The sequence below is a fragment of the Biomphalaria glabrata genome, chromosome 1 (genome assembly GCF_947242115.1).
Source record: "Biomphalaria glabrata chromosome 1, xgBioGlab47.1, whole genome shotgun sequence".
Taxonomy (NCBI): Eukaryota; Metazoa; Mollusca; class Gastropoda; family Planorbidae; genus Biomphalaria; species Biomphalaria glabrata.
In genome coordinates this window covers 31275421-31301042 of record NC_074711.1, presented here as the reverse complement: position 1 = coordinate 31301042, position 25622 = coordinate 31275421, and the positions used below count along the sequence as shown (strand labels likewise).

At 32.3% G+C, this 25622-nt stretch overlaps 1 protein-coding gene across 2 annotated transcripts; it reads left to right on the top strand.

Moving 5' to 3' along the window:
• The first annotated feature begins 422 nt into the window (after nt 1-422).
• Nucleotides 423-25394, top strand: LOC106070505 (structural maintenance of chromosomes protein 3-like). Of its 2 annotated transcripts, none has more exons than XM_056032460.1 (33): nt 423-697; nt 7734-7809; nt 7959-7997; nt 8111-8250; nt 8585-8664; nt 8931-9009; nt 9157-9274; nt 9844-9958; nt 10302-10362; nt 10708-10788; nt 10922-11086; nt 11331-11452; nt 11748-11892; nt 12040-12108; nt 12250-12353; nt 12456-12555; nt 12861-13021; nt 13125-13266; nt 13537-13687; nt 14318-14537; nt 14840-14921; nt 15023-15214; nt 15776-15959; nt 16614-16684; nt 16774-16863; nt 16982-17068; nt 17299-17442; nt 17558-17626; nt 20109-20198; nt 20295-20348; nt 20510-20687; nt 20786-20892; nt 21991-25394. In XM_056032460.1, the coding sequence occupies exons 1-33, from the start codon at nt 662-664 to the stop codon at nt 22060-22062; spliced, it is 3624 nt and encodes a 1207-aa protein (XP_055888435.1). In that variant the 5' UTR covers nt 423-661; the 3' UTR covers nt 22063-25394. The 2 variants fall into 2 exon arrangements, with proteins under 2 accessions (XP_055888435.1, XP_055888445.1); XM_056032470.1 differs by lacking the exon at nt 423-697 and adding an exon at nt 4556-4915.
• Nucleotides 25395-25622: the final 228 nt, after the last annotated feature.

Sequence of the window (25622 nt, the reverse complement as noted above, 5' to 3'; positions counted from 1 at the left end):
TTCCTTGGTTTTTCAAGTCGCAGCTTTCCAAGTACCGGTACCATTTTAAAAGAAGGCTAGTACACACTAATAATTATACTTTTCTCCTCAAATTCCCAATCTTTATTGTAGGCCTACATCACGTATCGTGACTGCGTCTATAAAGTATTTATACTTCTTCATAATTTGACCTGCCTTTTCTTTTTACTAGGATTAATATTATGCTCTAGAGATATTTCTGCAGCTTGGAATTCATTTAAAAAACAAAAACGCTTGAATATCGGCCCCAACCCTTTCTACTTTATTTGATCTGCGCCATCTTACTATGGGGTAGCTAGGACCACCATCGAGATGAGAAGATTGAAGCTCACCCACGCTTAGATCTGCATAAGTTCTTTCAAAATAAAAATGTATAATAGGGCCTTTAAAGTCATCACATCTTAAGACTTTGACGTGTAAATGTAGGCCCTATATTGTTATAACCCTACTTTGCACAACGCCATTCAATTTAGTGCAGAAGGTGTGCTCTAGCTCGTTCTCTTGCCTGTGAGAGACTATAGTGACTGACTTAGAAGGAATGTTGACAGTAGGCTATAGAAACAACGGAGCTCCGCCTAAGTCTAGGCGCTTGATTAAAAGATGTGATCAAGGCAGACGTTAAAATTTTTACTATATATTTGTGATGTTCTGTAAAGAAAGACCTGCTGGGCTGTCCTCGGTGAGTTGCCTCCATTAGAATAGCCTACTACAAAATTATAACAGTTAAGGGACTATGACTCAGAGTTTATTTGCGAATGTTTAGATACGCTAGAATAGAAGAAGACTGTTGCTTCTTATTGGAGAAAGTGTCAAAACGTTATTTTGGATTCTGGTGTTAAAAAAAAAAATGAAGAGCGGAGGATGTAAAGAGGTGCTTTATTTCGTCACTCGTCAGCCGCCGTCACCCTCAACAGCATCCACTTTTTAAACCGGGTACTCTGATCGGTACGTGGAATCACTGGCGGATCCAGAAGTTTGGAGTGGGGGGGGGGCGATTTTTTTCCAAACCCTAACCCTAACGCCCAGTAAACCCTAACCCTATGCATAAACGTGCGTACAGAATATATATATATTCGATATATGAGAATAAAATAAGACTGTTTCTCAATCTTCGGCGAAAAAAACAGAAAAAAAAACAGTCTTTCTCTTGCAAGCTTGGGGGTCTGGGAGAGCGCTTTAAGCTTCTTTAGTGGGGTTCAGGGCGAAGCCCCGACGCCCAAAAGCGTTTTCTTGCATTTTTCTCTGCAGAAACGCATTCTTTTGACATCTACAGCTCATTATTTATCAGTGGGGTTCGGGGCGAAGCCCCGACGCCAAAAGCGTTTTCTTGCATTATTCACGGCTGAAACGCATTCTCCTGACATGTACAGCTCGTTACCTATTAGTGGTGTTCGGGGCGAAGCCCCGACGCCAAAAGCGTTGTCTTGCATTTTTCACTGCAGAAACGCATCCTCCTGACATCTACAGCTCATTATTTATCTGTGGGATTCGGGGCGAAGCCCCGACGCCAAAAGCGTTTTCTTGCATTTTTCTCTGTAGAAACGCATTCTTCTGACATCTACAGCTCATTATTTATCAGTGGGGTTCGGGGCGAAGCCCCGACGCCATAAGCGTTTTCTTGCATTCTTCACGGCTGAAACGCATTCTCCTGACATGTACAGCTCATTACCTATTAGTGGTGTTCGGGGCGAAGCCCCGACGCCAAAAGCGTTGTCTTGCATTTTTCACTGTAGAAACGCATCCTCCTGACATCTACAGCTCATTATTTATCTGTGGGATTCGGAGCGAAGCCCCGACGCCAAAAGCGTTTTCTTGCATTTTTCACGGCTGAAACGCATTCTTTTGACATCTACAGCTCATTATGTATTAGTGGGGTTCGGTTCGCCCCGACTCCAAAAGCGTTTTCTTGCATTCTTCACTGCAGAAACGCATTCTCCTGACATCTACAGCTTATTATTCATCAGTGAGGTTCGGGGCGAAGCCACGACGCTGAAAGCGTTTTCTGGCATTCTTCACTGCAGTAACGCATTCTCCTGACCTACAGCTCATTATTCATTCTATTATAAAGTGCCTTTTGAATAATGAGAAAAATATTCTAATATGAATTTATAGTCCCTTAATACATTGCAAATAAAACCGATTTGTTCTTTGAAAAGATTAGATACCCCACATATTTAGATTAAGGTTTTCAGGATCGCCGCCGAAAAAAAAATAATTCGATTAATAATATTCAATAAAATTCAAGCATAAATTGTGAGGTATAGTCCTAAATTTATTTAACTAGAAAAATATGAGATAGAGTAAAGTTTGGAAAAAGTCGACTAGGAAAAGATTATCTGGCTTTTGAACTCATCTCAACCGTGACTGTTATATTGAAAAATTTCATTTGAATTATAACTTTTCCAAAGCAAAGTCTTTCTTAAAATAGTTATGATAAATTCATGTGAAATTACACAAACTCTGTCTGGAAAGGGGAAGGGCGGTAAAATGAAAACGATTAATCCTCGCTCCTTTTTATAATTTCTGCTAATGATTTCATTTTGCATTAAAGAATAGGGGTTGGGCGACTCGATATAAGAATTTACTTTATAGCATATATAAATTATTAGTGACATATTTTTTAAGTTTTGTAATTTCTTACTATAATACAAAAATAAAAAGTATTGATTTGTCCGATGGGGGGAAGGGGATTGCATGTATCGCACTTCCACCTGTTTATATTATATAGATATTCGACTAATTTTGTTCACATACTATGATTTCTCCATGAAAGTAGGACCGCCCCCCCCCCCACTCAAAGGGTTTAGATGGGAAGGGCAGTGGAGGTATTCGTTCTTCCCCTTCCAATCGGCCAATACCAATAACAAGTTTTAATCATATATATATATAATATATATCTAATTGATTCTATTAGAAAGCTGTGATTTCTACAAATAAATAAGACCGCCCCCCCCCACTCGAAAGTTTATGGTGGAGGGGGGGGGCGGATTGATGCCATCGCCCCCTCCCGACCCTACCAAATCGGCCAAAATACTAGAAGGGGGGGCGAAATAATCTAAAAATAGGTTGAAATATAAATAATTAGTATATATTATTAACATAAGTAATAAATTCGCATACAAATTGTGTGAATTCTATACTATAATTCGTCCGCCCCCCCCCTTCGGGGGAGGGGGGTCGGCCGAGTGGGGGGGCGATCGCCCCTACCGCCCCCCCCCCCTGGATCCGCCAGTGCGTGGAATACATTCGTGCTATCGGCATTTAGACTGAGCTGAAAAATCGGTTGAAGGAAGGAAGGAAAGACGATTGACAGGGAAACACAAAAACTTGTGTAAAAAGAGACCCAGTTCTAGAACGATTTTTTACGACGAATCATTTTAATTATGCAGTTTCTTGCAGAACGGAATTTAGCATTACTTGGCACCGTGGATTGATTATTTCAACCAAACAATGGAAATTGGTGTTTATTTTTCTATTTCATTTGAGGCATAAAATTCACTAAGCCTAGGGCATCCTATTACCTAAGGCAGGCTATGCTGTCTTACGATAATGATAGACATCCATTTGTCGCTGTCCTCGTATCTCATGTTTGATAATGCATAGGTACACACCGTACATGAACTCACGAATACGTGGGTTTAAGAAACTTGTTTTATTTGAAAGTATAAGGCCTAATCTCAATACGTATAATGGTTAACATTCGACCCTATCCCTTAGTCTGTTGGACAGTTGAAGCACCATACAAGAATTGTCAACCATCTTTCTCCATTCCTCTGTCCTTTGCTCTGAATAGAATTTCATTCACCGACAGGCCTGCCCATTCTTTGATGTTGTCTTCCAATCGCTTTCTCTGTCTTCCTCTTCTTGATATTTGTTCTCTGGACGAAGGTATTTGCGAGCCCTGAAGACCTTAAATTGTGATGTGGACATAGAGTTTGAGTTTACGTTTTTTTTTACAGTGATTAGCATGTCGTCGTGGGGTCCAATTGTTGTATTAATCCTGTTTCTTCCATTATCATAATTGGAGGTACTCATCTGTGCCACTGTGGTCAGGCATGGAGAGGGATGGGTGCCGCCATGCAAGTATCTAGCCCTCACCCAGTATCAAGTCGACTCATTTCAATAGGCCTACAGTTAAAGGGATACACCCTTCAACATCACCATCATACAAGCATATGCTCCTACATCAATCTATGATGACGAGGTAGAAGAGGTTTTTGAACTATTGCATGGGACTTACATCAGAACGTAACAATTTAAAATTATGACTGTCAACAAAAATCTTGTGCTTGTAATTTAAAGAAAAAGTATCAAGATGGAATAATATAGGCTTAAAAAAAAATCTAGATATGGATCTATATCTACATTCTACATCTATCATCATCTACATTAGTTACCGGAAAGGAGGATTGGGGGGGGGGGCAAAGGACACCGTTATGTAGATCTATGTTATATATATAATTTGTTACTCATTAGCTATTGTAGTTAAATATATAGGTCAGCATTTTTATTTTAAGTTGCGCCGCATGCAGCATAAACAAATACTCCAGACTAGGTCTAAAATAAAAGTAGACTTTAGAAAGATCTAGATCTAGACTATATTTCTAGATCTACACCTTTTTATAATAAAATAATTTAAATCTATAGATTTAATTAAACCTTTACGGAAAATATAGATCTAGATTAATCTAATTTAAAAGAATTCGATCTCATAGTTTAATTCATTTCATTGCAAAGTTCTGCCAAAAATTATGGTGATATTTGCCGCCATTTGTGATGGCTTCCTTTAATGATTGAAGGTGTTTGTTTACATTAATTCGGCGTTATTCAGGTCCTTAAGCATCAACAAACATTAATGACTTGATATTATAACGTTAATAGGATGTATATTAAACAGGTGAGAATGATACTGATGGGTACTGTATGATGCATATACTAAATAGTTAAATATTATTCGTTCTGCCAATAACATGTCCTATTATCGATAGTTCATTATTTCATAGAGATGTCACCTGTGAGTGCGAGTGGCTCTAGCTTTAGACTAGAGACTCCAAACTCTATTTACTTTAGATCTAGATTCTAGTTAGGCTAGTTCACATCTTTAAATCTTAGTGTCTAGACTCTAGATCTAGTAGATACTGATGTAGAATAGATCTATGGCTATGTCTTTATAATACTATTAATTAAATTAATACTAACTTAGTCTTATCAATTATCAATTTGAATATTATTTTTAGATCTATTTTATTTTCTATATTCTATATATATGGTTACAATATGGTAATATGCGCCTCAGTTTGGAACCTCTCAACTCAAGTCCAAGAAAACAATAAGTTGAATAAGAAACTAAACAGACTAGTTCACTTGACCACTAGATCTAGTGAGATTCATAACAAATCTAGAATCTATGTATTCACACTTGATTAGTGATTAGATAACACCTTTTTTAGTAAAATCATTAGAGACCCTTCAGGATATAAAAAAAAGACTTTTTTAAATTATTTTAGTGGAAAACAGATTTTTCACTGAAATGCATTTTTTGATGAACATGATTCATTATCAGCATTATCTTCTTATCTGTGGCATATTTGTTTATATTAATTCTGATAGATATCTATGTTTTTGTAAGATAGTTAGCAAAATTTTGTTGACATAGTTATGACTGATTTTGTGAAATTCACCAAGTATTGAAGTATGTTATAAATTATATTGGTGACCAACACTGTCAACAGGTTTTGCTTTTATTACATAAAACACTGAACCATAATCTTCTCGTCTTCTGTCTTCAAATTACAATTTAAAAACAAAACTTAATAAAAGATAATTACAGATCTTGTCGTCTGACTTGAATAATCTAGATTCTAGAGCTAGTTTCTGTTCTTTAGATTTTAGATTTAGACCTAGAATAATCTAGATTATATCAATAATTATAATCTATATATATTATACTCTATATTTATATTTATTATCATTTATTAAATATAGAAGCTAGATTTTCTGCTATGCTAGAATCTGCTAGATTTAGATAGGTAGTCAATATAGATAGATTTATCATCTAAATATGATGGCTGCCTGGTGCGTTTTGCGTTCTGGACTGTCGTTTGGACTTATAGGTGGTCCCAGGTTCCAACCCTCTCTGCTACTGTCCTCCTGTAGGAGGTTTGGACTAGGAAGTAAATTATCTTCAACTTTGAAGGAACATCCGAAACATTTAAAACATTTTACAAAACAATCTAGTAGAGCTCTAGAATCTAGACAAGTTCAAGTTTCAAGACTAGAATTAGAGACACTCTAACTTGAGTCTTCTTCTTCTTCTAGCCAGCTTTTTGCTGCTGAGCTGTAAGCTCCTTTGCAGACTCTGCCAATGAAAAATAGTGTGCTGTTTTCTTCAGTTGTTCAGCACTGCCATACAGAGTATCAGTTATGTTTTAAGCTGTAGTGGTAGTAGGGTCTGCCTAAGGTGGATTAAAAAGGGGCAATCAAAGAGGATATATGGTTTACGGTTTCATAAGGATGGTTGCAGTGTCTACAAAGGGGTAGCTGTGTGGAATTTATTTTTTTTAGGTGATAATTTAAAGGTGTGTGTCCTGCTCTTAGTTTGAAGATTATAGATTGCTCTTTGCAGGGGATGAAGTTGATATTGTCCTGTTTGTTTGGCATGGTAATTTCTCTGCCTGTGTTTCCCGATGCTCAGTGGTTGAGCACAGTCTGCAAAAGAGCTTACAGTTCAACAGCAAAAAGCTAGCTAGAAGAGGAATAGGAACAAAGTGATTTTAATTTTGGATTATGAAATGAAAACTCGCTGTAGACAAGTCACTTAGATTTAAAGCAAAATACTAGGTGTAGGAAATATTTTATCATCCATTTAAAGAAAAACTATAACAAAAATTTTTTATTTAAGTAGTTTTAGTTAAAGTTTTTTTTGTGTTTTTTTTTTTACTCTCTAAATTGGTGTTTTTCTGGGTGGAAAGACATGCTTGTAATTGATTCCCATACATATAATTTATCTAATTCTTTTTGTAAAATTTAAGTTTCTTTTGTTGATTTTATTGTTCTAAATATTAAGCAATCATATTCTTTTGTTCCTGAACTTAGGTAAGTTATTTAATTTTTATGTAAATCAGAAGCAGTAGTGGGCCTAAGACTATTCCTTGATGTACTCTAGAGTTTACTGGTTTGGAGCCATTTATTATTACAGTTTGTCCTCTTCATTTCATGAAATATAGAATCCAGTAATGCCAAAATATTATAATTTATTTTGCAAGCTATGGTGGTGAACTTTATTGAATGCTTTAGAGAAATCTAATAAAATGGTATCTATATATGCTCATTATTATCTAAGTCCTTTGAAAAGTCATAGACCTATTAGTTGAATTTCACATGATCTGAATTTCCCAAAGCCATTTTGGTATGGAGTTTTGTTTTATCTAAGTGGTATATGATGTTGCTACATTTTATTACTTCTAGTCATTTACACATGATGCTGGTGTGTGATACTGTCCATAGTTTCCTGGATCAGATTTATCTCCTTTTTTTAAATATAGTGGAATGACATTACCCTCAATACTCTAACTTGATTAAGCGATGCCTGAAAATGTTTTTGAACACTGGTGCTTACTTATTCCATAGTTGTTAATTTTCCATATTAGAAATAAAATTATTATTACAATATTTTATTACATATAATATCAAATTCCTCTTACTTTTGTGTGCAGGTTATTATACAAGGTTTCCGGAGTTACCGGGATCAAACTGTTGTTGAACCATTTAGCTCAAAACATAACGTTATAGGTCAGTATTGCTATCTTTAGTAGAATAACTGGTAATCAGACCTTATTTGTTTTCAAAACATTTTTTTTAATGGTTTATAAGATGGCTATTTATTTAAACAATTTAATGATGTTTAACAAACATATATTTCTTGCATATTTTTTTTTCAGTTGGTAGAAATGGATCAGGCAAAAGCAATTTCTTCTATGGTGAGACAAACTTTTTTTTAACAGCATTATAAAAATAAAGAAAAGAAATAGTAAAAAAAATTGTTAATTTGTGAAGAAACATTGAAAATTACATACATGAATACTTTCAACAGCCATCCAGTTTGTGTTATCTGATGAATTCAGTCACATGCGACCTGATCAGAGACAGGCATTACTGCATGAAGGCACCGGCCCTAGAGTTATTAGCGCTTTTGTGGAAATTATATTTGATAACTCAGACAACAGAATTCCAGTAAGATTTCTATATGTAGGCCTATAGATATTTTTCAGAATTTTTTTTTTTTTTTTTGTAAATGTTATACTAGTAACTCTTTAGGATATGGAGAATGTAAGTAGAGATGTTATCTCTAGCAGACATGGAAAAACCAGTTGGACATATTTAACTTAAAAACAGTCACCTATAAACCTAGTAACATGCTTACTGCCTAACTAAAACAATATCCAGCCATGTGTATACTTTTTAAAAGACATTTCAGTCTTCTCTTTGTTGTTGTAAGAATATGACATTACTTAAAATAATTTGAATGGGAAATACATGAAGTAATGATTACACTGCAACTCTACAGATTGAAAAAGATGAAGTTGTGCTTAGAAGAGTTATTGGTTCAAAGAAAGACCAATACTTTCTGGACAAGAAAATGGTTACGTAAGTAAAAAAAACAACAACTTTTTTTTATTTTTTAAGTAGCTGTAACATATGTTTAAGAATTTTAAAAAATTACTGTGAAGACTCTGCTCAACTCTTTTTTTTTTCATATAAAGCTAGGCCTGTGTGCCTCAAGTACCTTTAAGCTTTAAATATTCTCTGATTGACCATCTGAAGAATGTAGACTTTCTGAATCTGTAATTCTCTTTGTTTGTGTATTAAATTTTAAAGCTGTTTTTAACATGCTAGTTTCCTATTGAATTTAGAAAATCTGATGTAATGAATCTGCTTGAGAGTGCTGGATTTTCAAGAAGTAACCCATACTACATTGTAAAACAAGGAAAAGTGAGTAAATTTGCTATCACTGTTGGGGGCTGTTGTGTATGATTTGTTTCTTTTTAAAAATATTTTACATTGATTTTTGTATGTTTGTTTGTTAACATTATGATATATTATAATTACACTAAATATACTTGAATTATTTTCAATCAGATTAATCAGATGGCAACTGCTCCTGATTCTCAGCGCTTGAAACTTCTAAGAGAAGTAGCTGGAACTAAAGTATATGACGAGCGCAAAGAAGAAAGTAATGGAATATTACAAGAAACAGGTGTGCATTGCAAGATTTTGTTTATTTTTTTAATCTGCATATATTAATTAATTTTTTTTTTCTGGCTAAAGAATGAAAATGAGATTTATTAGGAATGGCGAATTGAGAAAATTTCAGTTACTGAAGTGGTGTAAACTTACTAAAATAAAAAAGAAGCAGTTAATTCCTATATTGATGCTAGTTATAGGTACTGCAAGTATTAACAAGCATTCTCTACTGATGCTAAAATGGAACACTTACGTTTAATAATAATAAATTTTCAACTTTTGAAATGCTTCAGCATCAAATACACTTGCCTCAATGGAGATTTTGTTTGTGTGCATTGTCTAAAAACTAGAAATGACCCAAAATATTAACAGAGAGTAGTTAATGCTCACCATACATTCTGCTGAAGTCATCCCTGTTTCAAACAGTTGAAATTTAAAAAAAAATGTAATGTCTCTTTGAAACTACAACCTGCATTGCCTAAAACACATCTTTGTGCATCAAACCTAGTCTCTTACATCGAATATAGACAAATAGACCATACCATCTTAAAATATTTTTTTAAAATTTGTTACTAATTGTAGATGGTAAGAGAGAGAAAATCAATGATCTCCTCAAGTACATTGAAGAAAGACTTAATACTCTTGAAGGGGAGAAAGAAGAACTAAAAGAGTATCAAAAATGGGATAAAATGCGCAGGTTTGTCATTTTTTTGTTTCTTTGTTTAGAAAAAGTTGTCTTTTTGAACCTACCTGTTACAAATTATGTCCATGGTGGTTATTAAAACAATGATGATCACTCATTTAAACACTTTTTAGTTGCTTTTTTTTTTTATAAAACAATTTTACATTTATATTAAATGTTTAAAAAAATTGAGAGAAATTGAAGAATTAAAAAAATTTGATTTATGCAATTGATTGTCTTAACTAAAAGACATTGGATGGGTTCCTTAGTTGGGGACACTTAACTTATTATCATTATCAAAAAAAAATATTTAATGATCTCTTTGAATCAATGTTTTAATTTTATGTTTGTGTTTTAGGTCATTAGAGTACACTATTCATGATCATGAATTGAAAGATACAAGAAAAAAGTTAGATGAAGTAGGTACAATATATCTGCAATCTATTATCTAATTTATTATCTTCCTCCATTGTTAAATAATTTAAGAAAATAACTTTTTCTGTAATAAAAACTTAAACCTTAGACAAAAAAGTAGCTTAAAGTAATTCATTTAAACTTTAAAAAAAAACAACTGTTTAACATTTATAAACACCCTTTTTTTACTACTGTTACTGTTATTGTATTATCACCCAATTTAGCTTGTGCTTTCTGCCAATCAGTTAATCAACTTAGAGCAAAACTTTTTTTAAAAGTTTGAAAGACTAAAATTCTTGCAATCAGCCCCTTCACAATTTTATATTGTGTGTGTGTTTTATTGTTTTCAGCTTCAGTCTAAAAGAGACAACAGTGGGGCCAACAGTACAGCTCTGAGAGATGAGTTAACAGCAGCTAATGATAAAGTTAAAGTAAGTATATATTTGTTTTTAAATGTAATGATTTTTTGCAGATATATATATAAATACTATATATAATAATATATATAACTTGGCCTACCGTTACAAATTATTTGCCCATTCTAAATCTTTTCTCTGGTTTCAGACAATAAACAAAGATTTGAAAGAGCTAAAAGCAAGAATGCAAGCGGCACTAGAAGAAAAAGATAGTCTGTCTGCTGAATATCAAGAATTGACCAAGAAAAACTCCAAACTAGAACTAAGCATTAGAGATATTATTGAAGATCAAAAAGGGAACCAGAACCAACGGGTATACTTCAGTTTTAATATAAGGTTCTTTAAGACAATACTAGATTCCCATTTGACTTAAAATAGGTTGCATTTTCAATGTAACGTAGCACAAAAATTGTACAGTTTTGAAAGCATTAGGATTTGAGTTGATAAAAAAAAACTTGATAAAAATAAAATATTGCCAAAATTTTGAAATTGGCTATTCAATGTGAATGTGATTCATATTCTTATAGATTATATATTGATCTGTCTGTACTTCTTAGGCAAAAGCTGAAGCAGAGCTGGCCAAAGTCAATGAAAAGATTATCAAAACCCAAGCTCAATATGAAGCCATTTGTCAGGAGTACCAAAATAAACTTGATAATGAAGAAATATGTTCAGCTAGGTATTTTTTTCTTTCATTTATTGGTTTAAATTCCATATTTATTATTTATATTTATTATAGCAATGTGATTTTTCAAGAAGGATAATAAATTAATAATTTTTCTTAATGTCTTCTGAGAAACTGATTATCTATGTTCCCCTGTTGATGACTTTGAAATTTGATTTTTAATTGTAGTTTATATATATCTCATTGGTATATTTCTATTATTAATTTCCACACCTCATAATAGTTAATACAGTTTTTGTATATTAAAACACATTTTGATGAAATGTAAACATCCACCCATCCATTCTAGACTTGCTGAAGCTGATCAAAAAAGAAAAGAACTCTATGCCAAACAGGGTAGAGGTAGTCACTTTCAGTCAAGAGAAGACAGGGACAACTGGATTAAAAAAGAATTAAAGTCTTTGAATAAAGCCATCAAAGACAAGGAAGAGCAGGTAAACTTTTTTTTTCTCTTAATCCATATTTATTAGTTTCTTTATAGCACTTTCTTACATGTAGGCTATCATGTGTTTCCAAGTAGAAGCATCATTTCTTAGTTGTATTATTGGTAACTGGATTGTTTGGTTGCTTGTTTCTGACAGATTAGTAGATTGCGTGATGCTCAGCAACAAGGTCAGGGACAGACTACCAATCTAATGAAAGAAATTGCTGTAAGTTAAGATTTGGTGACATTAACATAATTGAATTTTAATCATTAAATGGAAATTTATATTATTTCATTAATTCTGTTCAAGAAGTATTATCCTTATGTTATATTTTTTGTGTGTGTATGACTCTATAATTTTCTACAGGACCTGGAAAAAGATTTAGAAAACAGAAAGCAGGGTATTGAAGATAATAATAGAAAGTTTGCAGAGATGAAAGCTGATAAAGATGCAAAACAAAATATTAGAAAGTAAGTTGTTGTTTTTTTATACACTCAATACATGAACTCATTCTTTAGTCGTTCATGAACTTGACTGCTTATTTTATCTTTTATTATTTTTTTTTTTCTCAGTACATTATGGCGTCAAGAAAATACACTACAGCAGCAGCTAACCACTACAACAGAAGAGCTGAACAAAAGACTTCAAGGCTTACGCTCTCTCACTGGAAAAGTATATATCGTATTTCCTTATCTGCTAGACAAAGATAGCCTTACAATAAAATATTGCTTTAATGTTGCTTTTATTGAAGCTAATTGTTTCATTATCAGTTTTTAGTCTCTTCAGAGTTTAACATTATAGACGATGTTGTGTTGCAGTAGTGGAAGTGATGGGCTGCGGTGGAGTTACTGATTATTATTTTTTTCTGTATTTATTGATGGGCTGCGGTAGAGTTTCTGTAAAAAAAATTGAACTGATTTAAAAAAATATTTCTAAACTTAGCTTATTTTGACAATGGTGTCATCATTCATTTCCAGGGGATGTTAAATGGCATTGATAGTATACAGAAAGTATTACAGTCCTTCCGAGAGCAAAACAAGTATCCTGAGGTCTGTGATGGTTACCATGGTCTACTGATTGAAGCTTTTGAGTGTGAAAAAGTTTACTACACATGTGTTGAAGTCACTGCTGGCTCTCGGTTTGTCCATTAACTTGGTTTATAGTTTAATGTGAATATGTATAGAATTGAAATATTTTTTGGTGAAGATATCATAAGGTTAATGATTTTCTTTTTTTTTCAGTTTGTTTCATCACATTGTAGATACAGATCGTACAGGAACAATATTGTTAAAAGAGATGAACAGGCTTCACTTACCTGGAGAAGTAACATTCATGCCATTGAACAGGCTAGAAAATAAAGATACACCTTATCCAGATACTTCAGTAAGTTTGAAGAAAAAGACATATTTTTTTAATGATACTACACACAGTATGATTTTATTTAACATGTACACAAAAAAGTGTTTTTTCTTTTTGATGTACATTGGTTTGAGATTTAATACTTATTTCTCTTGCTTTTAAATGAACACATTTTTATTCAATTTTTAATTTTTATATAGTCTAGTATATCAATACTCTTCTAGAATTCCTTAGATATGTGTGATTTCTCTTAACTATAAGTTGGTGAAGGCACCTGTAATTATGTTGTTGCAGGATGCTGTTGCTATGATTAAAAAACTTCAGTTTGACAAAATGTTTGATCCAGCTATTAAACATGTTTTTGGAAAAACATTGATAGCCAGAAACATGGAAGTTGCAACGCAGTTTGCCCGTACTCAGAATCTAGACTGTATCACTTTAGAAGGTTTGAAATTTTTTTTTATATTTATTTTTATTGAAAGTCTATATTTAAGGTCTGATTTACCCAATTAAAAAAAAAAGTTTTTTTACAACTATTTCTTAATAAGTACTTATGGTGGCTATGTACTTGGCTTCTGAATCAAGTAGCATGGTGAAGGCTAGAATTTTTCAACTTAATGGTTCTTACAACGCACCTGGAGTCCACCTAACTCTAAAGACAAAAAATGTGTCATTGTGCTGACCATTTGACATGCTTATTAACTATTGGCCCTTGAAACAGATCAATTGTACATCATTTGCTGCACCAGGATTAAAAGGGGACCAGACACAAGAAATCTTCACTTGTCATGCAACAACACTGTGATCAATTATACCATGGAATTAAATGAAAGGCAAAACAAACTAAAAAAATCACTTTTTTCCCAGTAGTAGAAAATTGTGATAAAGTTTTATGTATATGTTGGTAATCAACTTTTATTAAAGCATTCATGATTAAAGTCTTTGATAATTTGTTCTGCTTCATTTTTAATTAAACTTCATTTCCATTAGTCTTGTAATATCTTTTCAACTGACCTTAGGCAGGTGAATTCATTCTGTAAGATTATTTTTATTTGTAATTTTCTTTTCATTTTAGGTGACCAAGTTAGTCGAAGAGGTGCATTAACAGGTGGTTATTATGACACCCGTCGTTCACGACTTGACCTACAGAAAAGTAAAGTTGAATTAACAGAAGCCAAGCAGCAACAAGAAATGGAATACCAGAGTCACAGAGTAGAACTGGAGAAAGTGGAGCAATATATCACTAACCTTCTTTCTGAAATGCAGAAATTAGAAACCAAAAATAGTAAAAACAAGTGAGTTGGCACATTTTTTATGATCATTAATAAAGTTGATTGAAATAATTCTATATATAATGATTTATTACTATTGTAGATAACATTCTTTTTATATGATTGTTAATTGGTAAAATTCTGCATTCTCTTACTCTACCATTGTTTTATTTTTATCAGTCTTGCATACACTTGCAAGGAATCCATGTTATTATCTACAGTGCTAGATTGTGTGAGCTGACATGTGCTTTGAGTGGGGAAATGCATCTCTATGAAGAATAGTTCCAACAAAAATAAAAGTCCTTCTTTTCTTTTTTTTTTTTCAGAGATGCTTATGAAAAAGTTCAAGCAGATTTGAGATTAAAAAAAGAAGAATTGGCCTCATTACAAAATACCCAACCATCCAGAGTATGTATAGATTAGTTAGGATCATGTTTTTATGACTTTATTTGTCTTGAGGTGTATCTCTTTGTTGGCAGAAACTAATGTATGTGTAATATCCATATCAGGGCAAAAGTGTAGCTAGCCTAGAATCTAGTTTGCAAGCGATGAAAGGTCAAGCGGAGGCTCTAAAGGAAGAGCTAGGGACAGAGCTTCAGTCTCAGTTGAGTGTAGAAGATCAAAAACAAGTAGACTTTTTAAATGACCAAATAAACAAACTAACTCAGGAGAATAGGCAGGCTTGGCAGGAAAGGATTAAAGTGAGTTGATTGATGTTGCTAAATTTTATCTACCTGCTATTCTTAGTGTTTTTATCCATTATCTGTTTGTACCTTTTTTAGACAATAGGGGCAATTTATTTACTCCCAATAGTTCAAGATTTCTGTTTGAATAACCTTTTTTTTTTTCCTCCAACAGATCATTTCATACTAAAGCTAAACATTATCTTTTAATATCAGCTTCCATTGAAAATTTGGTGGATTAATTTGTTAATTTAGATTTTTTCTTGGTAAATTTATGGGGCACTATTTTAACATCTGGCAGTCACAATAGTATACCTTGAGCTACTGTTTGAAATAAATTTACAACTCTTTAATTGATGAAATAGTAGGCTGTAAAAGGAACAAAAATTGATCTTGTCCAATGTTAAGAATTTAAGATGGTTTAAAAGTAACAAACTGGACATCCTTTCTTGTTTTTTAAAAAACTAAGTCTGTAAACATGTTTTAGGGACCCTAAAAGTCTATTTATGTTTTTTCTCAGCCTTTTGATTCATTTGTTTGTGAAAGAGATAAAGTCTTACTATTTAATCTTTTGTTTAGCTTGAAACTGAGAAAAACAAATTGGAAAATGTACTCAACAACAATTTAACAAAAAAACGTGAGAGACTTCAACAAGATTTACGAGAAGTTAGTCTAGAGGAACAGGACAAAAGACTGACTACTTACAGAGCTGATAAAGCAGAAGTAGAGAAACGAATTGCAGAGTTAGATACCCAGACATCAGGTAAGAAGTAGGGAAATTGGTTATTGAGTGAAACATTTTTTTTTATTTTGAGTGATTCACTTTGTAGTCTTAATTAGAAAGATTCTTTTAATGAAAAATGTGTGAACCAATGGCTAGGAGAAAGAGACCCTTATCTCAGAAACAAGACAATTTAGCGACTTCACTGCACAGATTGGCTTGGCACAAACCTTTAACAAAAAGAAGTGAAAATTCATATCAACACCCTTTGTCAATTTGTTGTTCTCTGTCTTTTCCATTAATTAGTGTATTCTCACTTTATTGCAGCAGCATTAACTCCTGCCAAAACACAGAGCACATTAAGACCAAAATATAGACAAGGATTTTTTTAAAATACAGGATTACCAAATAAACAAGCTCAGCAATTTTATTCAATGGGAATTGAAGAGTTATACAGACTTGTATTTAAAAATAATAATTATTTTAAAGATACACTCTGAAAAATATATTTTCATTTAAATATGTATTTAACTCCTTTTTTTAATTTTTTTTTTTAATTACACATGAATCAATGTTTTTCATGATCTGCTGAAATCAGTTTTGGCTTAGGTTGTTTTACAGATGTAAGAATATACATATTATACAGCTTAATGTTTATTCTTGGAATTCAAATGCTTTTATAATTTTTATTTGCAGAAACTGACAGTATGATTGAAAAACTTAATAAAGAACAAAAGCAACTACAAACACAGTTGGAGCTTTGGAGAGTATGTATCATATATTATATGTGGACATTAGTGCAAGAAATAAAATATTTACTGTACTTTATAATACTATTGAAATATGTTTTCTTCAGGGTAAAGAAAGAGATATTCAGGAGAAAATTGGAGAAGATGCCAAAGAGCTAGATAAAATATCACAGAAGCAAAGTTTATTGATTAAAAAGGTTGGTCAGTCACGAGTCTGATTTATTTAGGAACTACAAATCAAATCTTTTTGACTTAATAATCATTTCTATTTTATGGACTACCTCCTGAACTCAATTTTATTAAAAATATTTTTAGAAAGAAGATTGCATGAAAAAAATCAGAGAATTGGGATCTCTTCCCTCAGATGCATTTGAGAAATACCAAAATATGAATTTGAAACAGGTGAGATACACATAATTTTATTATTATGGTTAGTTTTAAGCTTCTTATTTTATGACAGATTTTATGCTTTTTTTATTACTTTCACAGCGAGTATAAACATTGAATATACAAATGAAATGTTACATAATTTGGAGGGGAAAACTTTGTATTAAAAAATTCTCTTAGCTTCTAAAATATTAAATGTTTCTTGTTTTAAAATATTAAATGTTTCTTGTTTTTTATTTTATTAGCTGTTTAAGAAACTGGAAAGTTGTAACCAACAACTGAAGCGCTACAGCCATGTAAATAAAAAAGCTTTAGATCAGTTTGTAAATTTCTCTGAACAAAAAGAGAAATTGATGAAAAGAAAAGAGGAATTAGACAGTGCACAACAGGTAACTTTTTTCTCAAATCTTTAACTTATGATAACAAAACAATATGTATTCCTGTTGATTTTCTAGATAGCTTTAGTGACTATTTGTGCAATAATTTGTTATTGTCTTTGTCTAGTCAATCATAGATTTGATGAATGCACTTGATCATCGAAAGTATGAAGCTATTCAGCTTACTTTTAAGCAGGTAAGTTTTTCAACATGTCTAATATTATATAACCTCAGGATTAAATAGTCTGTGTACTTTCTGGGTTGTTTTTACAAAACTTTAATATCTTGGTACTGTGGAAGACTCAAGTAAAATAATTTGATCATGAACTGACAGTAGATGGTCACTACTTTTAAACTATTTTTTTTTTCTAAACAAATGAATCAATATAGAGTAGAGTCACTATTGCGGAACAGTTTGCAGCTACTTTTAGTTTTCAATTTTTTCTCCTATGGAAAAACTAAAAGTATCTAGGCATTGCCCATCCATTTTCCGATAAAAATAGACGCTTTGTTTAGTTTTTCAACAGATATTTAAATTTTACATTCAATTCGACTGAGATATGGGTAGTCACAATTACAGAACAGGATTTTTAAAGAAGTCACAATTGCGGATCACGGTAAAAATGTCGGAACAAAGCCTATTTAAAGCATATATTTTATTAGTCTAATACTTGAACTCCTTATCCTTTACATTAATTTTATTTTATTAAAGCTTAAGACACATTGCCACGATTTTGATTCTTTACCTCTTCTTTAATTGTAATTGACGTCAAACTACCCTGATTTTCCTTACAAGGTTTTATTTTCCACAATTCTTTAATTCTTTTTTGTTATATTAATATTATATATATATATATATGTGGTATGATTTTTCTTTTTGCTGGACGTCTGGTAATTATAAATTCTATATTATATGTAATATTATTCTCTAAATGTTTTTAAATTTATGTATACTAATACAAACTCATATTTAAATTCTGATATCTAAATCATAATGTGATAGTAAATGCGCAGGTCAAATAAATCTTTGTGTTCCACAATTGTGACTATCTTTAAAAAGGTAAAAACAGGATAAACACCTCCTAATTTTTTAAAAATTGAATTCCTGGTAGATAGCTATGAAATGAAGTTTTTCCTCATCCATTTATAAACTGAAAAATATGTGTATCATGCACATGATGTGTCATTATCATATTTAAAAAGCCTTAAGCCATGGCCTATACGGTTCTCCTGGTACGTGAAAAATAATAAACGATTCCACACCTGTCAACTTTAACCTGGAGTCAAAATTAATTTTCTGCTGTGAAAGGAAAACCCTTATATTGGAAATGTAGAGAAATGGACCATGCGCAGTACCGTTACAGTAGTTTAGCAGAAAATGTCAAAATAAAGTAGATTTTAACTAATTTTGACGAGCTGTTCCGCAAACATGCCTGCTCCGCAATAGTGACTCTACTATAATTAAAAATCATTATAATATAAAGCATAAAATATTTCAGATCTAAGTACCATGTCCACTGTCTGAGTTTTCAATTATTACTTTTCATTAATTTAAAATATTTTTTAAATAAATTTTATTCCTTTTAATTCCATAATGAAACATTTTATAATGCCAACAAAAAATTATTGAAGTTTAATTTTAACATGATAGGATGAATGGGCATTGTTTTGTCTTTAGAATGTTGAAAGTAATAGATAAAGAGTTTAGTTTAAAGTGTCTTTTGAGCAGAATATTTATCACCCATGACAGAAGTTGCTTTTCATCTAAAGCTCTAGTGTTGAAGAAACTCCATAGAGTTGGAAGAGACCACAACTATTACCTACACATATAACGATTGATTGAACAAAGTTTGAAAAATAATGTCTGTCTTTGAGCTGGGTTCTCAAAATAAAAACAACATAATACCTGCAAATCCTATGCAATGTCAGAGTATCAAATAGAAAATGTCCTCCACCTTGAAATCTCACATTTATGTACTAGTCACTTCCATCATTAAACTGATCTGTGACTGAAAAACTTTATGGCACAAAGTACTGTCTAGCTTCCGCACATTTACGCACATATAACCCCTGGGTTATACAAGTTTTTACAAACGAATGGCAACTGTGCGGGGTATACATAATTTATTTTACTCATAAACATAGCATAACAGAAACTATGGACATACCTGTGGGTCTCTATACACAACTTAATACAGATACAAACAACATACTACAGATATGACACGAGTGTTGCACTCTGTATTGCTTATTGGAACAACACTGGGCCACAATTGCATATCAACGGACAGACGTCTGATAAGCAACAACTTTATGTGCTGGTAGTTTAGGGCAAGTCAGGCTTTGCTCTTGTGGGGTACATAAAGGTGTGGGTTTTAAGTTGTATGATTTTTTTTTTCTTATTTTCCGATTTGTGCAAGTAATACTCGTATGTGGGGTAAATGTGTGAAAATACAGTAGTAGCTGTAAAGACCTTTTCACAAAGAAGAAAATAGAATTTTTGTTTAATTAATTATCTTGTTAAAATCACATATGTTTTTTTTTTTTTTTTTTTTTGTTTTTTTTTTAAAGTCAGTGGTGGTTTTGCTTTAATATCAGCTTTCATTTAATGTCATTATTTGCTATTTTGATAAAAGAGTTTACTGAACTGAATTTAACGTTTCTTCTTTTTTTTTCAGGTTTCTCGTTACTTCAGTGAAATCTTTAAGAAATTAGTTCCTCAAGGTCATGGTGTGTTGGTTATGAAGAAAGGAGAAATAGAGGGTGATGTAAGTGAATTGTTTGGTACAGTAGTAGTAATAGTTTTTTACTTTGTACAAAAGTATGTCAGTCTATTGGAGTTTAATTGATTGATTGATTGACAGGGAGCTGAAGGTGACATCCCCCTTGTAGAACAATTTACAGGTGTTGGAATTAAGGTTGGTACCAGTATTTCAGGTTTACAGTAGCTTTAGTTTACTTACACAAACATTAGAATCAAATATAGATTTCCTGTAATATTTCTAACCTTTCAATACATGGGAACTTAGTATTTTGTCTTTATATATCATCATATTTTTTAAAAATCAATTTTGTTTAGGTTTCTTTCACTGGAAATAAAGCAGAAATGAGAGACATGCAGCAACTTTCAGGTGGCCAGAAGTCATTAGTCGCCCTGACTCTCATTTTTGCAATTCAGAAATGTGATCCTGCCCCCTTCTACCTGTTTGATGAGATTGACCAAGCCCTGGACTCATCACATAGGAAGGCTGTTGCTGGTGAGAACTTTTTTATTTTATGGAACCTAGTTTTGTTTTAAACTGTTTCATTGTCTTCTCAAGGTTTGCTCACATTTCACATTTGTTTTCTGATGCAGACATGATCCATGAACTAGCGCAAGAAGCTCAGTTTATTACCACTACCTTCAGACCAGAGTTATTAGAACATGCTGATAAATTTTATGGTGTTAAGTTTAGAAATAAGGTGAGTCAAAAAGGCGATTAAAAAAATGTTTCTGTTATTTATATTTTCAAAAGTAATATTCTGTCAATGATTGCTTCAGCTTTATATACTAGGTACACTTACTGTCAGCTGAGATCTCATTAAAATTGTTTTCATTTTAAGCTGAACTTTTTGGTTGTCAGAATTTAATTTTATCTTTAATTGTTTTTAACTCCATTGAAAAGAAAGTTTAAAAAAAAAAAATAAAGTGAAACTATTCAAGCTTATTAGAAGTACAACCATAATTTATCCTCATGGTTTGTACATGGGGTTCAGTTGTTTGAACATTCTTTTTACAGTAATACAACATCTGGCAGATATTTTGTTTTTTAGTTTTTTGATAAACAAATGAGAAAGTCATTTTGATGTCAATAGTTATTAGTTAAGTGGTGGTTTGAGTGGTAAAGCACTTGGCTTCTGAACCAAGGGGTCTCAAGTCTGAATCCCAGTGAAAACTAGGATTTTGAACTTCTGTAAAAATTGGAACCAGTGAAATCTGCCCATGTGGAGTATCACCAGAGAATGCCGACCACGTCCTCCAAAACTGCTCTCTTTACCAAGAGGCCCGTATAAGACACTGGCCCCAAAACACCCCAATAGAAAGAAAACTATATGGAGAGCTCCCTGATTTGGAAACCACTGCGCAGTTCATCTCATATATTGGTCTAGTCATATGAAGCTCCAGTATAACAATGAGAACGAAGAAGAAGAAGAACCTGTATATTTAGGCCCTGTCCTGAGTCCACCCAACTCTATTAGGTACCTCGCATACTTTGAGGAGGTAAAGATAGTTGGTCATCGTGCTAGTCACATGACACCCTCGTTTACTGTCAGCCATAGAAACATAAATTTGACAATATCTGCCACCATAGATCACAAGCTCTGAAAGGTGTTCCTTTTTTTTTTCTTTTTATATTATTTATATTTATTTATATTATTTGTTTTAAATCAGAAGTACGCACTTTTTAAAAAAATTGAATATGAATTAAAAATTTTATTGAAAAATGTTAAACTGAAGTAATAGATTTACTTGATTTCTTTGGCTGAATTTTATCTTTTCCAAAACCTTTCCCTCCCCAGGTGAGTCATGTGGAATGTGTAACAAGGGAAGAAGCAGAAGACTTTGTAGAAGATGATGCAACACATGGTTAGATGGGACATCTTGGAAAGGCCAGTGACTTGTAAAAAAGAGAGGCTGCTGTTGTATGACTGTGCAGGCTGACTGATCAATTGTTAATATTGGCTGTTTTAAATCCATCATTAGCAGCAACATTTCAGTTGAAAACTTGTATTCCCAAAATGTCCTTAGCAGACAAGTTTGGGAGTTATTATAAATTAATATTTTTTAATTATTTTTTTTTAGAATGTTTGTTCTTATCAACATTTTGTGTGTTCTTATAGTCTGTATGCTCTGCTAGTTGAATGATTGAACAGATTAAGTTAGATATAACTGACACCAGGAATCGCTTGTCACTAGAATTAAGTGCCATACTTGCTATGAAAGTTTTATCGAACTCTGATATAAAAAGGAAAAATCTAGTCTTCATTACGTCTTGAATTCTTGGAAATATTTTGATGTCACTCTTAGTTCAGTTCCATGATAAACTGAGTGGCTATTGATTGCTACATTGTGAACTCTAGGCAATAATTTCAATAGTATCTTCACTGCAATTTTGATTGTGACTGTTTGTTTATTTGTATACTTAGTTGTCAATTTGTGTTTCTTCTTGAATGGATATGTTCTATAGAATCTAGTTTATGTGGTGGAGCATGCAGTTTCAGATGTTTTACAATGATCTGCTTTTCTATTATTATTTTTTTAATGATTCTTTTCTAATTTTTCATGACAGTTACCAAAACTGTTGGTATTTACTGATGCCTGATAACATTTCACTTTATTAAAAATATAATTTATTTTTTATAGACAAAATACATTTACTGAACTTGGAAGTTAAAATATATAAATTGCATTTTTTGTGTGTGGCTTCTCAGTAAAATGTCAACTATTGATTCTTTTATTTTCTAGACACTTACCATTTGGTCTCGAAGAATTTATTTGTTCCAAATGTATTTGATAGAATTGTTTTATGTTCTGAGGAAATATTTTCTGCTTATTTATGTGTTTATTTATTAAGAAATAACAAACGCTTTAAAAAGTAAATAGAAAAAAGAATAGAAAAAATAGAAAGTCGCTTTCAGAAGAAGAAAAAATAAGCAATAATCACTACAATTCAAAATTCAATATATTTAGTGTACATGCTACTGTCAATATTGATGAATAGTCTTACTATGACCGAATGAGACTAGTGAAGACCTTTCAACATGTTTGCTGTCCTAAGTCCCATTTGTATATTTGTCTAAAAACTTTTTAATTGTGTACTTTTTTTTTTTTTTTTTTTTTTGGGACCACCTGTTGAAAATGCTTTTAATTAATTTTTAAAAATAACGTTTATTGTTTTGGGATCCAGAACACACAATGTTAACATTTTTATGTTATTCTATGCTTGTTCTTATTCTGAACATATATTTTTATAATAATTTTACTCTTGGACATTTAGACATTTTTATAACAAAGCAGCAAGCCTTTGCATAGTACTAGTAAACTGAGGAAAACAAAAATACAAGAACACTACTACATCATAGACTAAATCATCACACTTTGAACAAAGTTTTAGTTTCATGTTTGGTGGTTAGAATTCACAGTGTCTACAATTGAACTGAAGTTGTGTTTCAATATATTTATTATTTATATCTGTGAATATAATATGTAGTCTCTTCACAACATCTTATTCTTGATTACAGGTTTTTTTTTTTATTGTGCAAGAAATGATAATATTTGTTGGTAAAGTTTTTGAATTTTGTTCAGTGATTTTTTTCCATGCTATATTTTTTAAGGAGAATGATAGTAGTGGTAGAGTTACATCTGTAGGCCACCTTTCAAATAATGTTTTGTTCATACTTGCATCAAGCTTCTGCTTCTTGTACTGTTTGGTTCAGAATTGTTTCAACACTTCAGTTTGTCTATGACTGGATCAAATGATGGTATAATGTGCGATGTACGTGTCCAGATTAAGATGGACTGTGTTTTGTGTCCAGATTAAGATGAACTGTAAGATGTATTGTGTCCATATTATGATACACTGTGAGATGTATTTGTGTCCAGATTATGATACACTGTGAGATGTATTGTGTCCAGATTAAGATGGACTGCAAAATGTATTGTGTTCAGATTATGATACATTGTGAGAAAATCTGTAAGAGATAGTACCTGGTGCCTTTATCTGAATGTGTTATGTTTGAACTTGCTGAATGAAGGAGTCATTTTGTCATGCATCCTGTTCTGTATTTTAATTTTTGTCCACATATGATTGTCATCTCTGTTGTCATTCATACTACAGTGTATCATCATATAGTTTTAATAAACCCATAACTTGTACATATAAAATATTAGATATCTTTTTAATTGTTCATGTTACCTTACCAATACATCATTACATATTATTGTCTTTAATTCTGTATATAGTTAGTATTAGTCTTCTTTTGATTTTTGTCAGTACTGTGTAGGGCATACACCTTTCATTTATCAGATGCTTTGTTTTGTAGTGATGGCCTTGTCTCAAGCACCCCCTCCTCCCCTGTTCATGAGGTGTTAGCCTCTTCAATTTAAAGATAACTTGTTGAAAGAATAATTAAAAAAAAAAAAAAAAGAATGGTCTGACTGTTCTGCCTTTTGGCAAGATTTATTTTTGAAAGGCAGCAAATTGTAACTGATACATATGGCATTGTATGTTCAACCATACTCTAGTAGACTCAATATGGGTGTGTCTTGATTGTGGGTGTGTCTATATGTTTTCATTGTGGCCCCAGTGTTTTTCTTTCATTACTGTGTCAGCTGACTACTGCCAAGGTATATACATATATATTTATAATAAAACCTGTATTGTCAATGTTGAGATAATTAAATTGCACAATGTAACAATGGAGCGTCATAATCTATTAGCTGTGTTCTGACCCCCCCCCCCTTTCTTGATGTATGAAGAAATTAAAAGAGACTAAAAGAGGAAGTTTTTATTTCATTGTGATTTAGTGTGTCCCCCCCCCCCCTTCTTTTTCCCCTCAATGTAAATATGTATATAGTTATTGTTTCACTTTTGATGAGTTTCCCATCACAGTTGCTTGCATTGTTTCCAGCCACGGACTGGGGACTGAATCAATGGAGAGAACTACGTGTTCTGTGCTGTTTATATCATTTGATTGGCTGTAGAATATTGAGATCATCCTCATCCTTGATATTTCTTTTGGTAGTGTTTCTGTGTTAGTAATTTGTACAGTTTGTTCCTTTATTTTGGAAAGTTGACATTTTATTTTTGGTATTCTTTTTTTTTTTGTTTCTTTCCTTTTCATTTCAATGTAAAGATCTATACATTTGATTTTATTTAAGATGGAATTATAATAAATATTTGAATATTATTTCAAAAGTGAAAGTTTATTGTTTTGGTCATTAACATTTTTATTTCTAGGCAAGCTTGGTTTAGTTCCTAGGTCTGTGTCTGCTGCTACATTCCTGACTACACCAAATCCAAGTTCCAAGTCCATACAGGTTTGTTACTTAGGTCCTAGCTCTGTGTCTGCTGCTACATTCCTGACTACACCAAATCCAAGTCCATACAGGTTTGTTACTTAGGTCCTAGGTCTGTGTCTGCTGCTACATT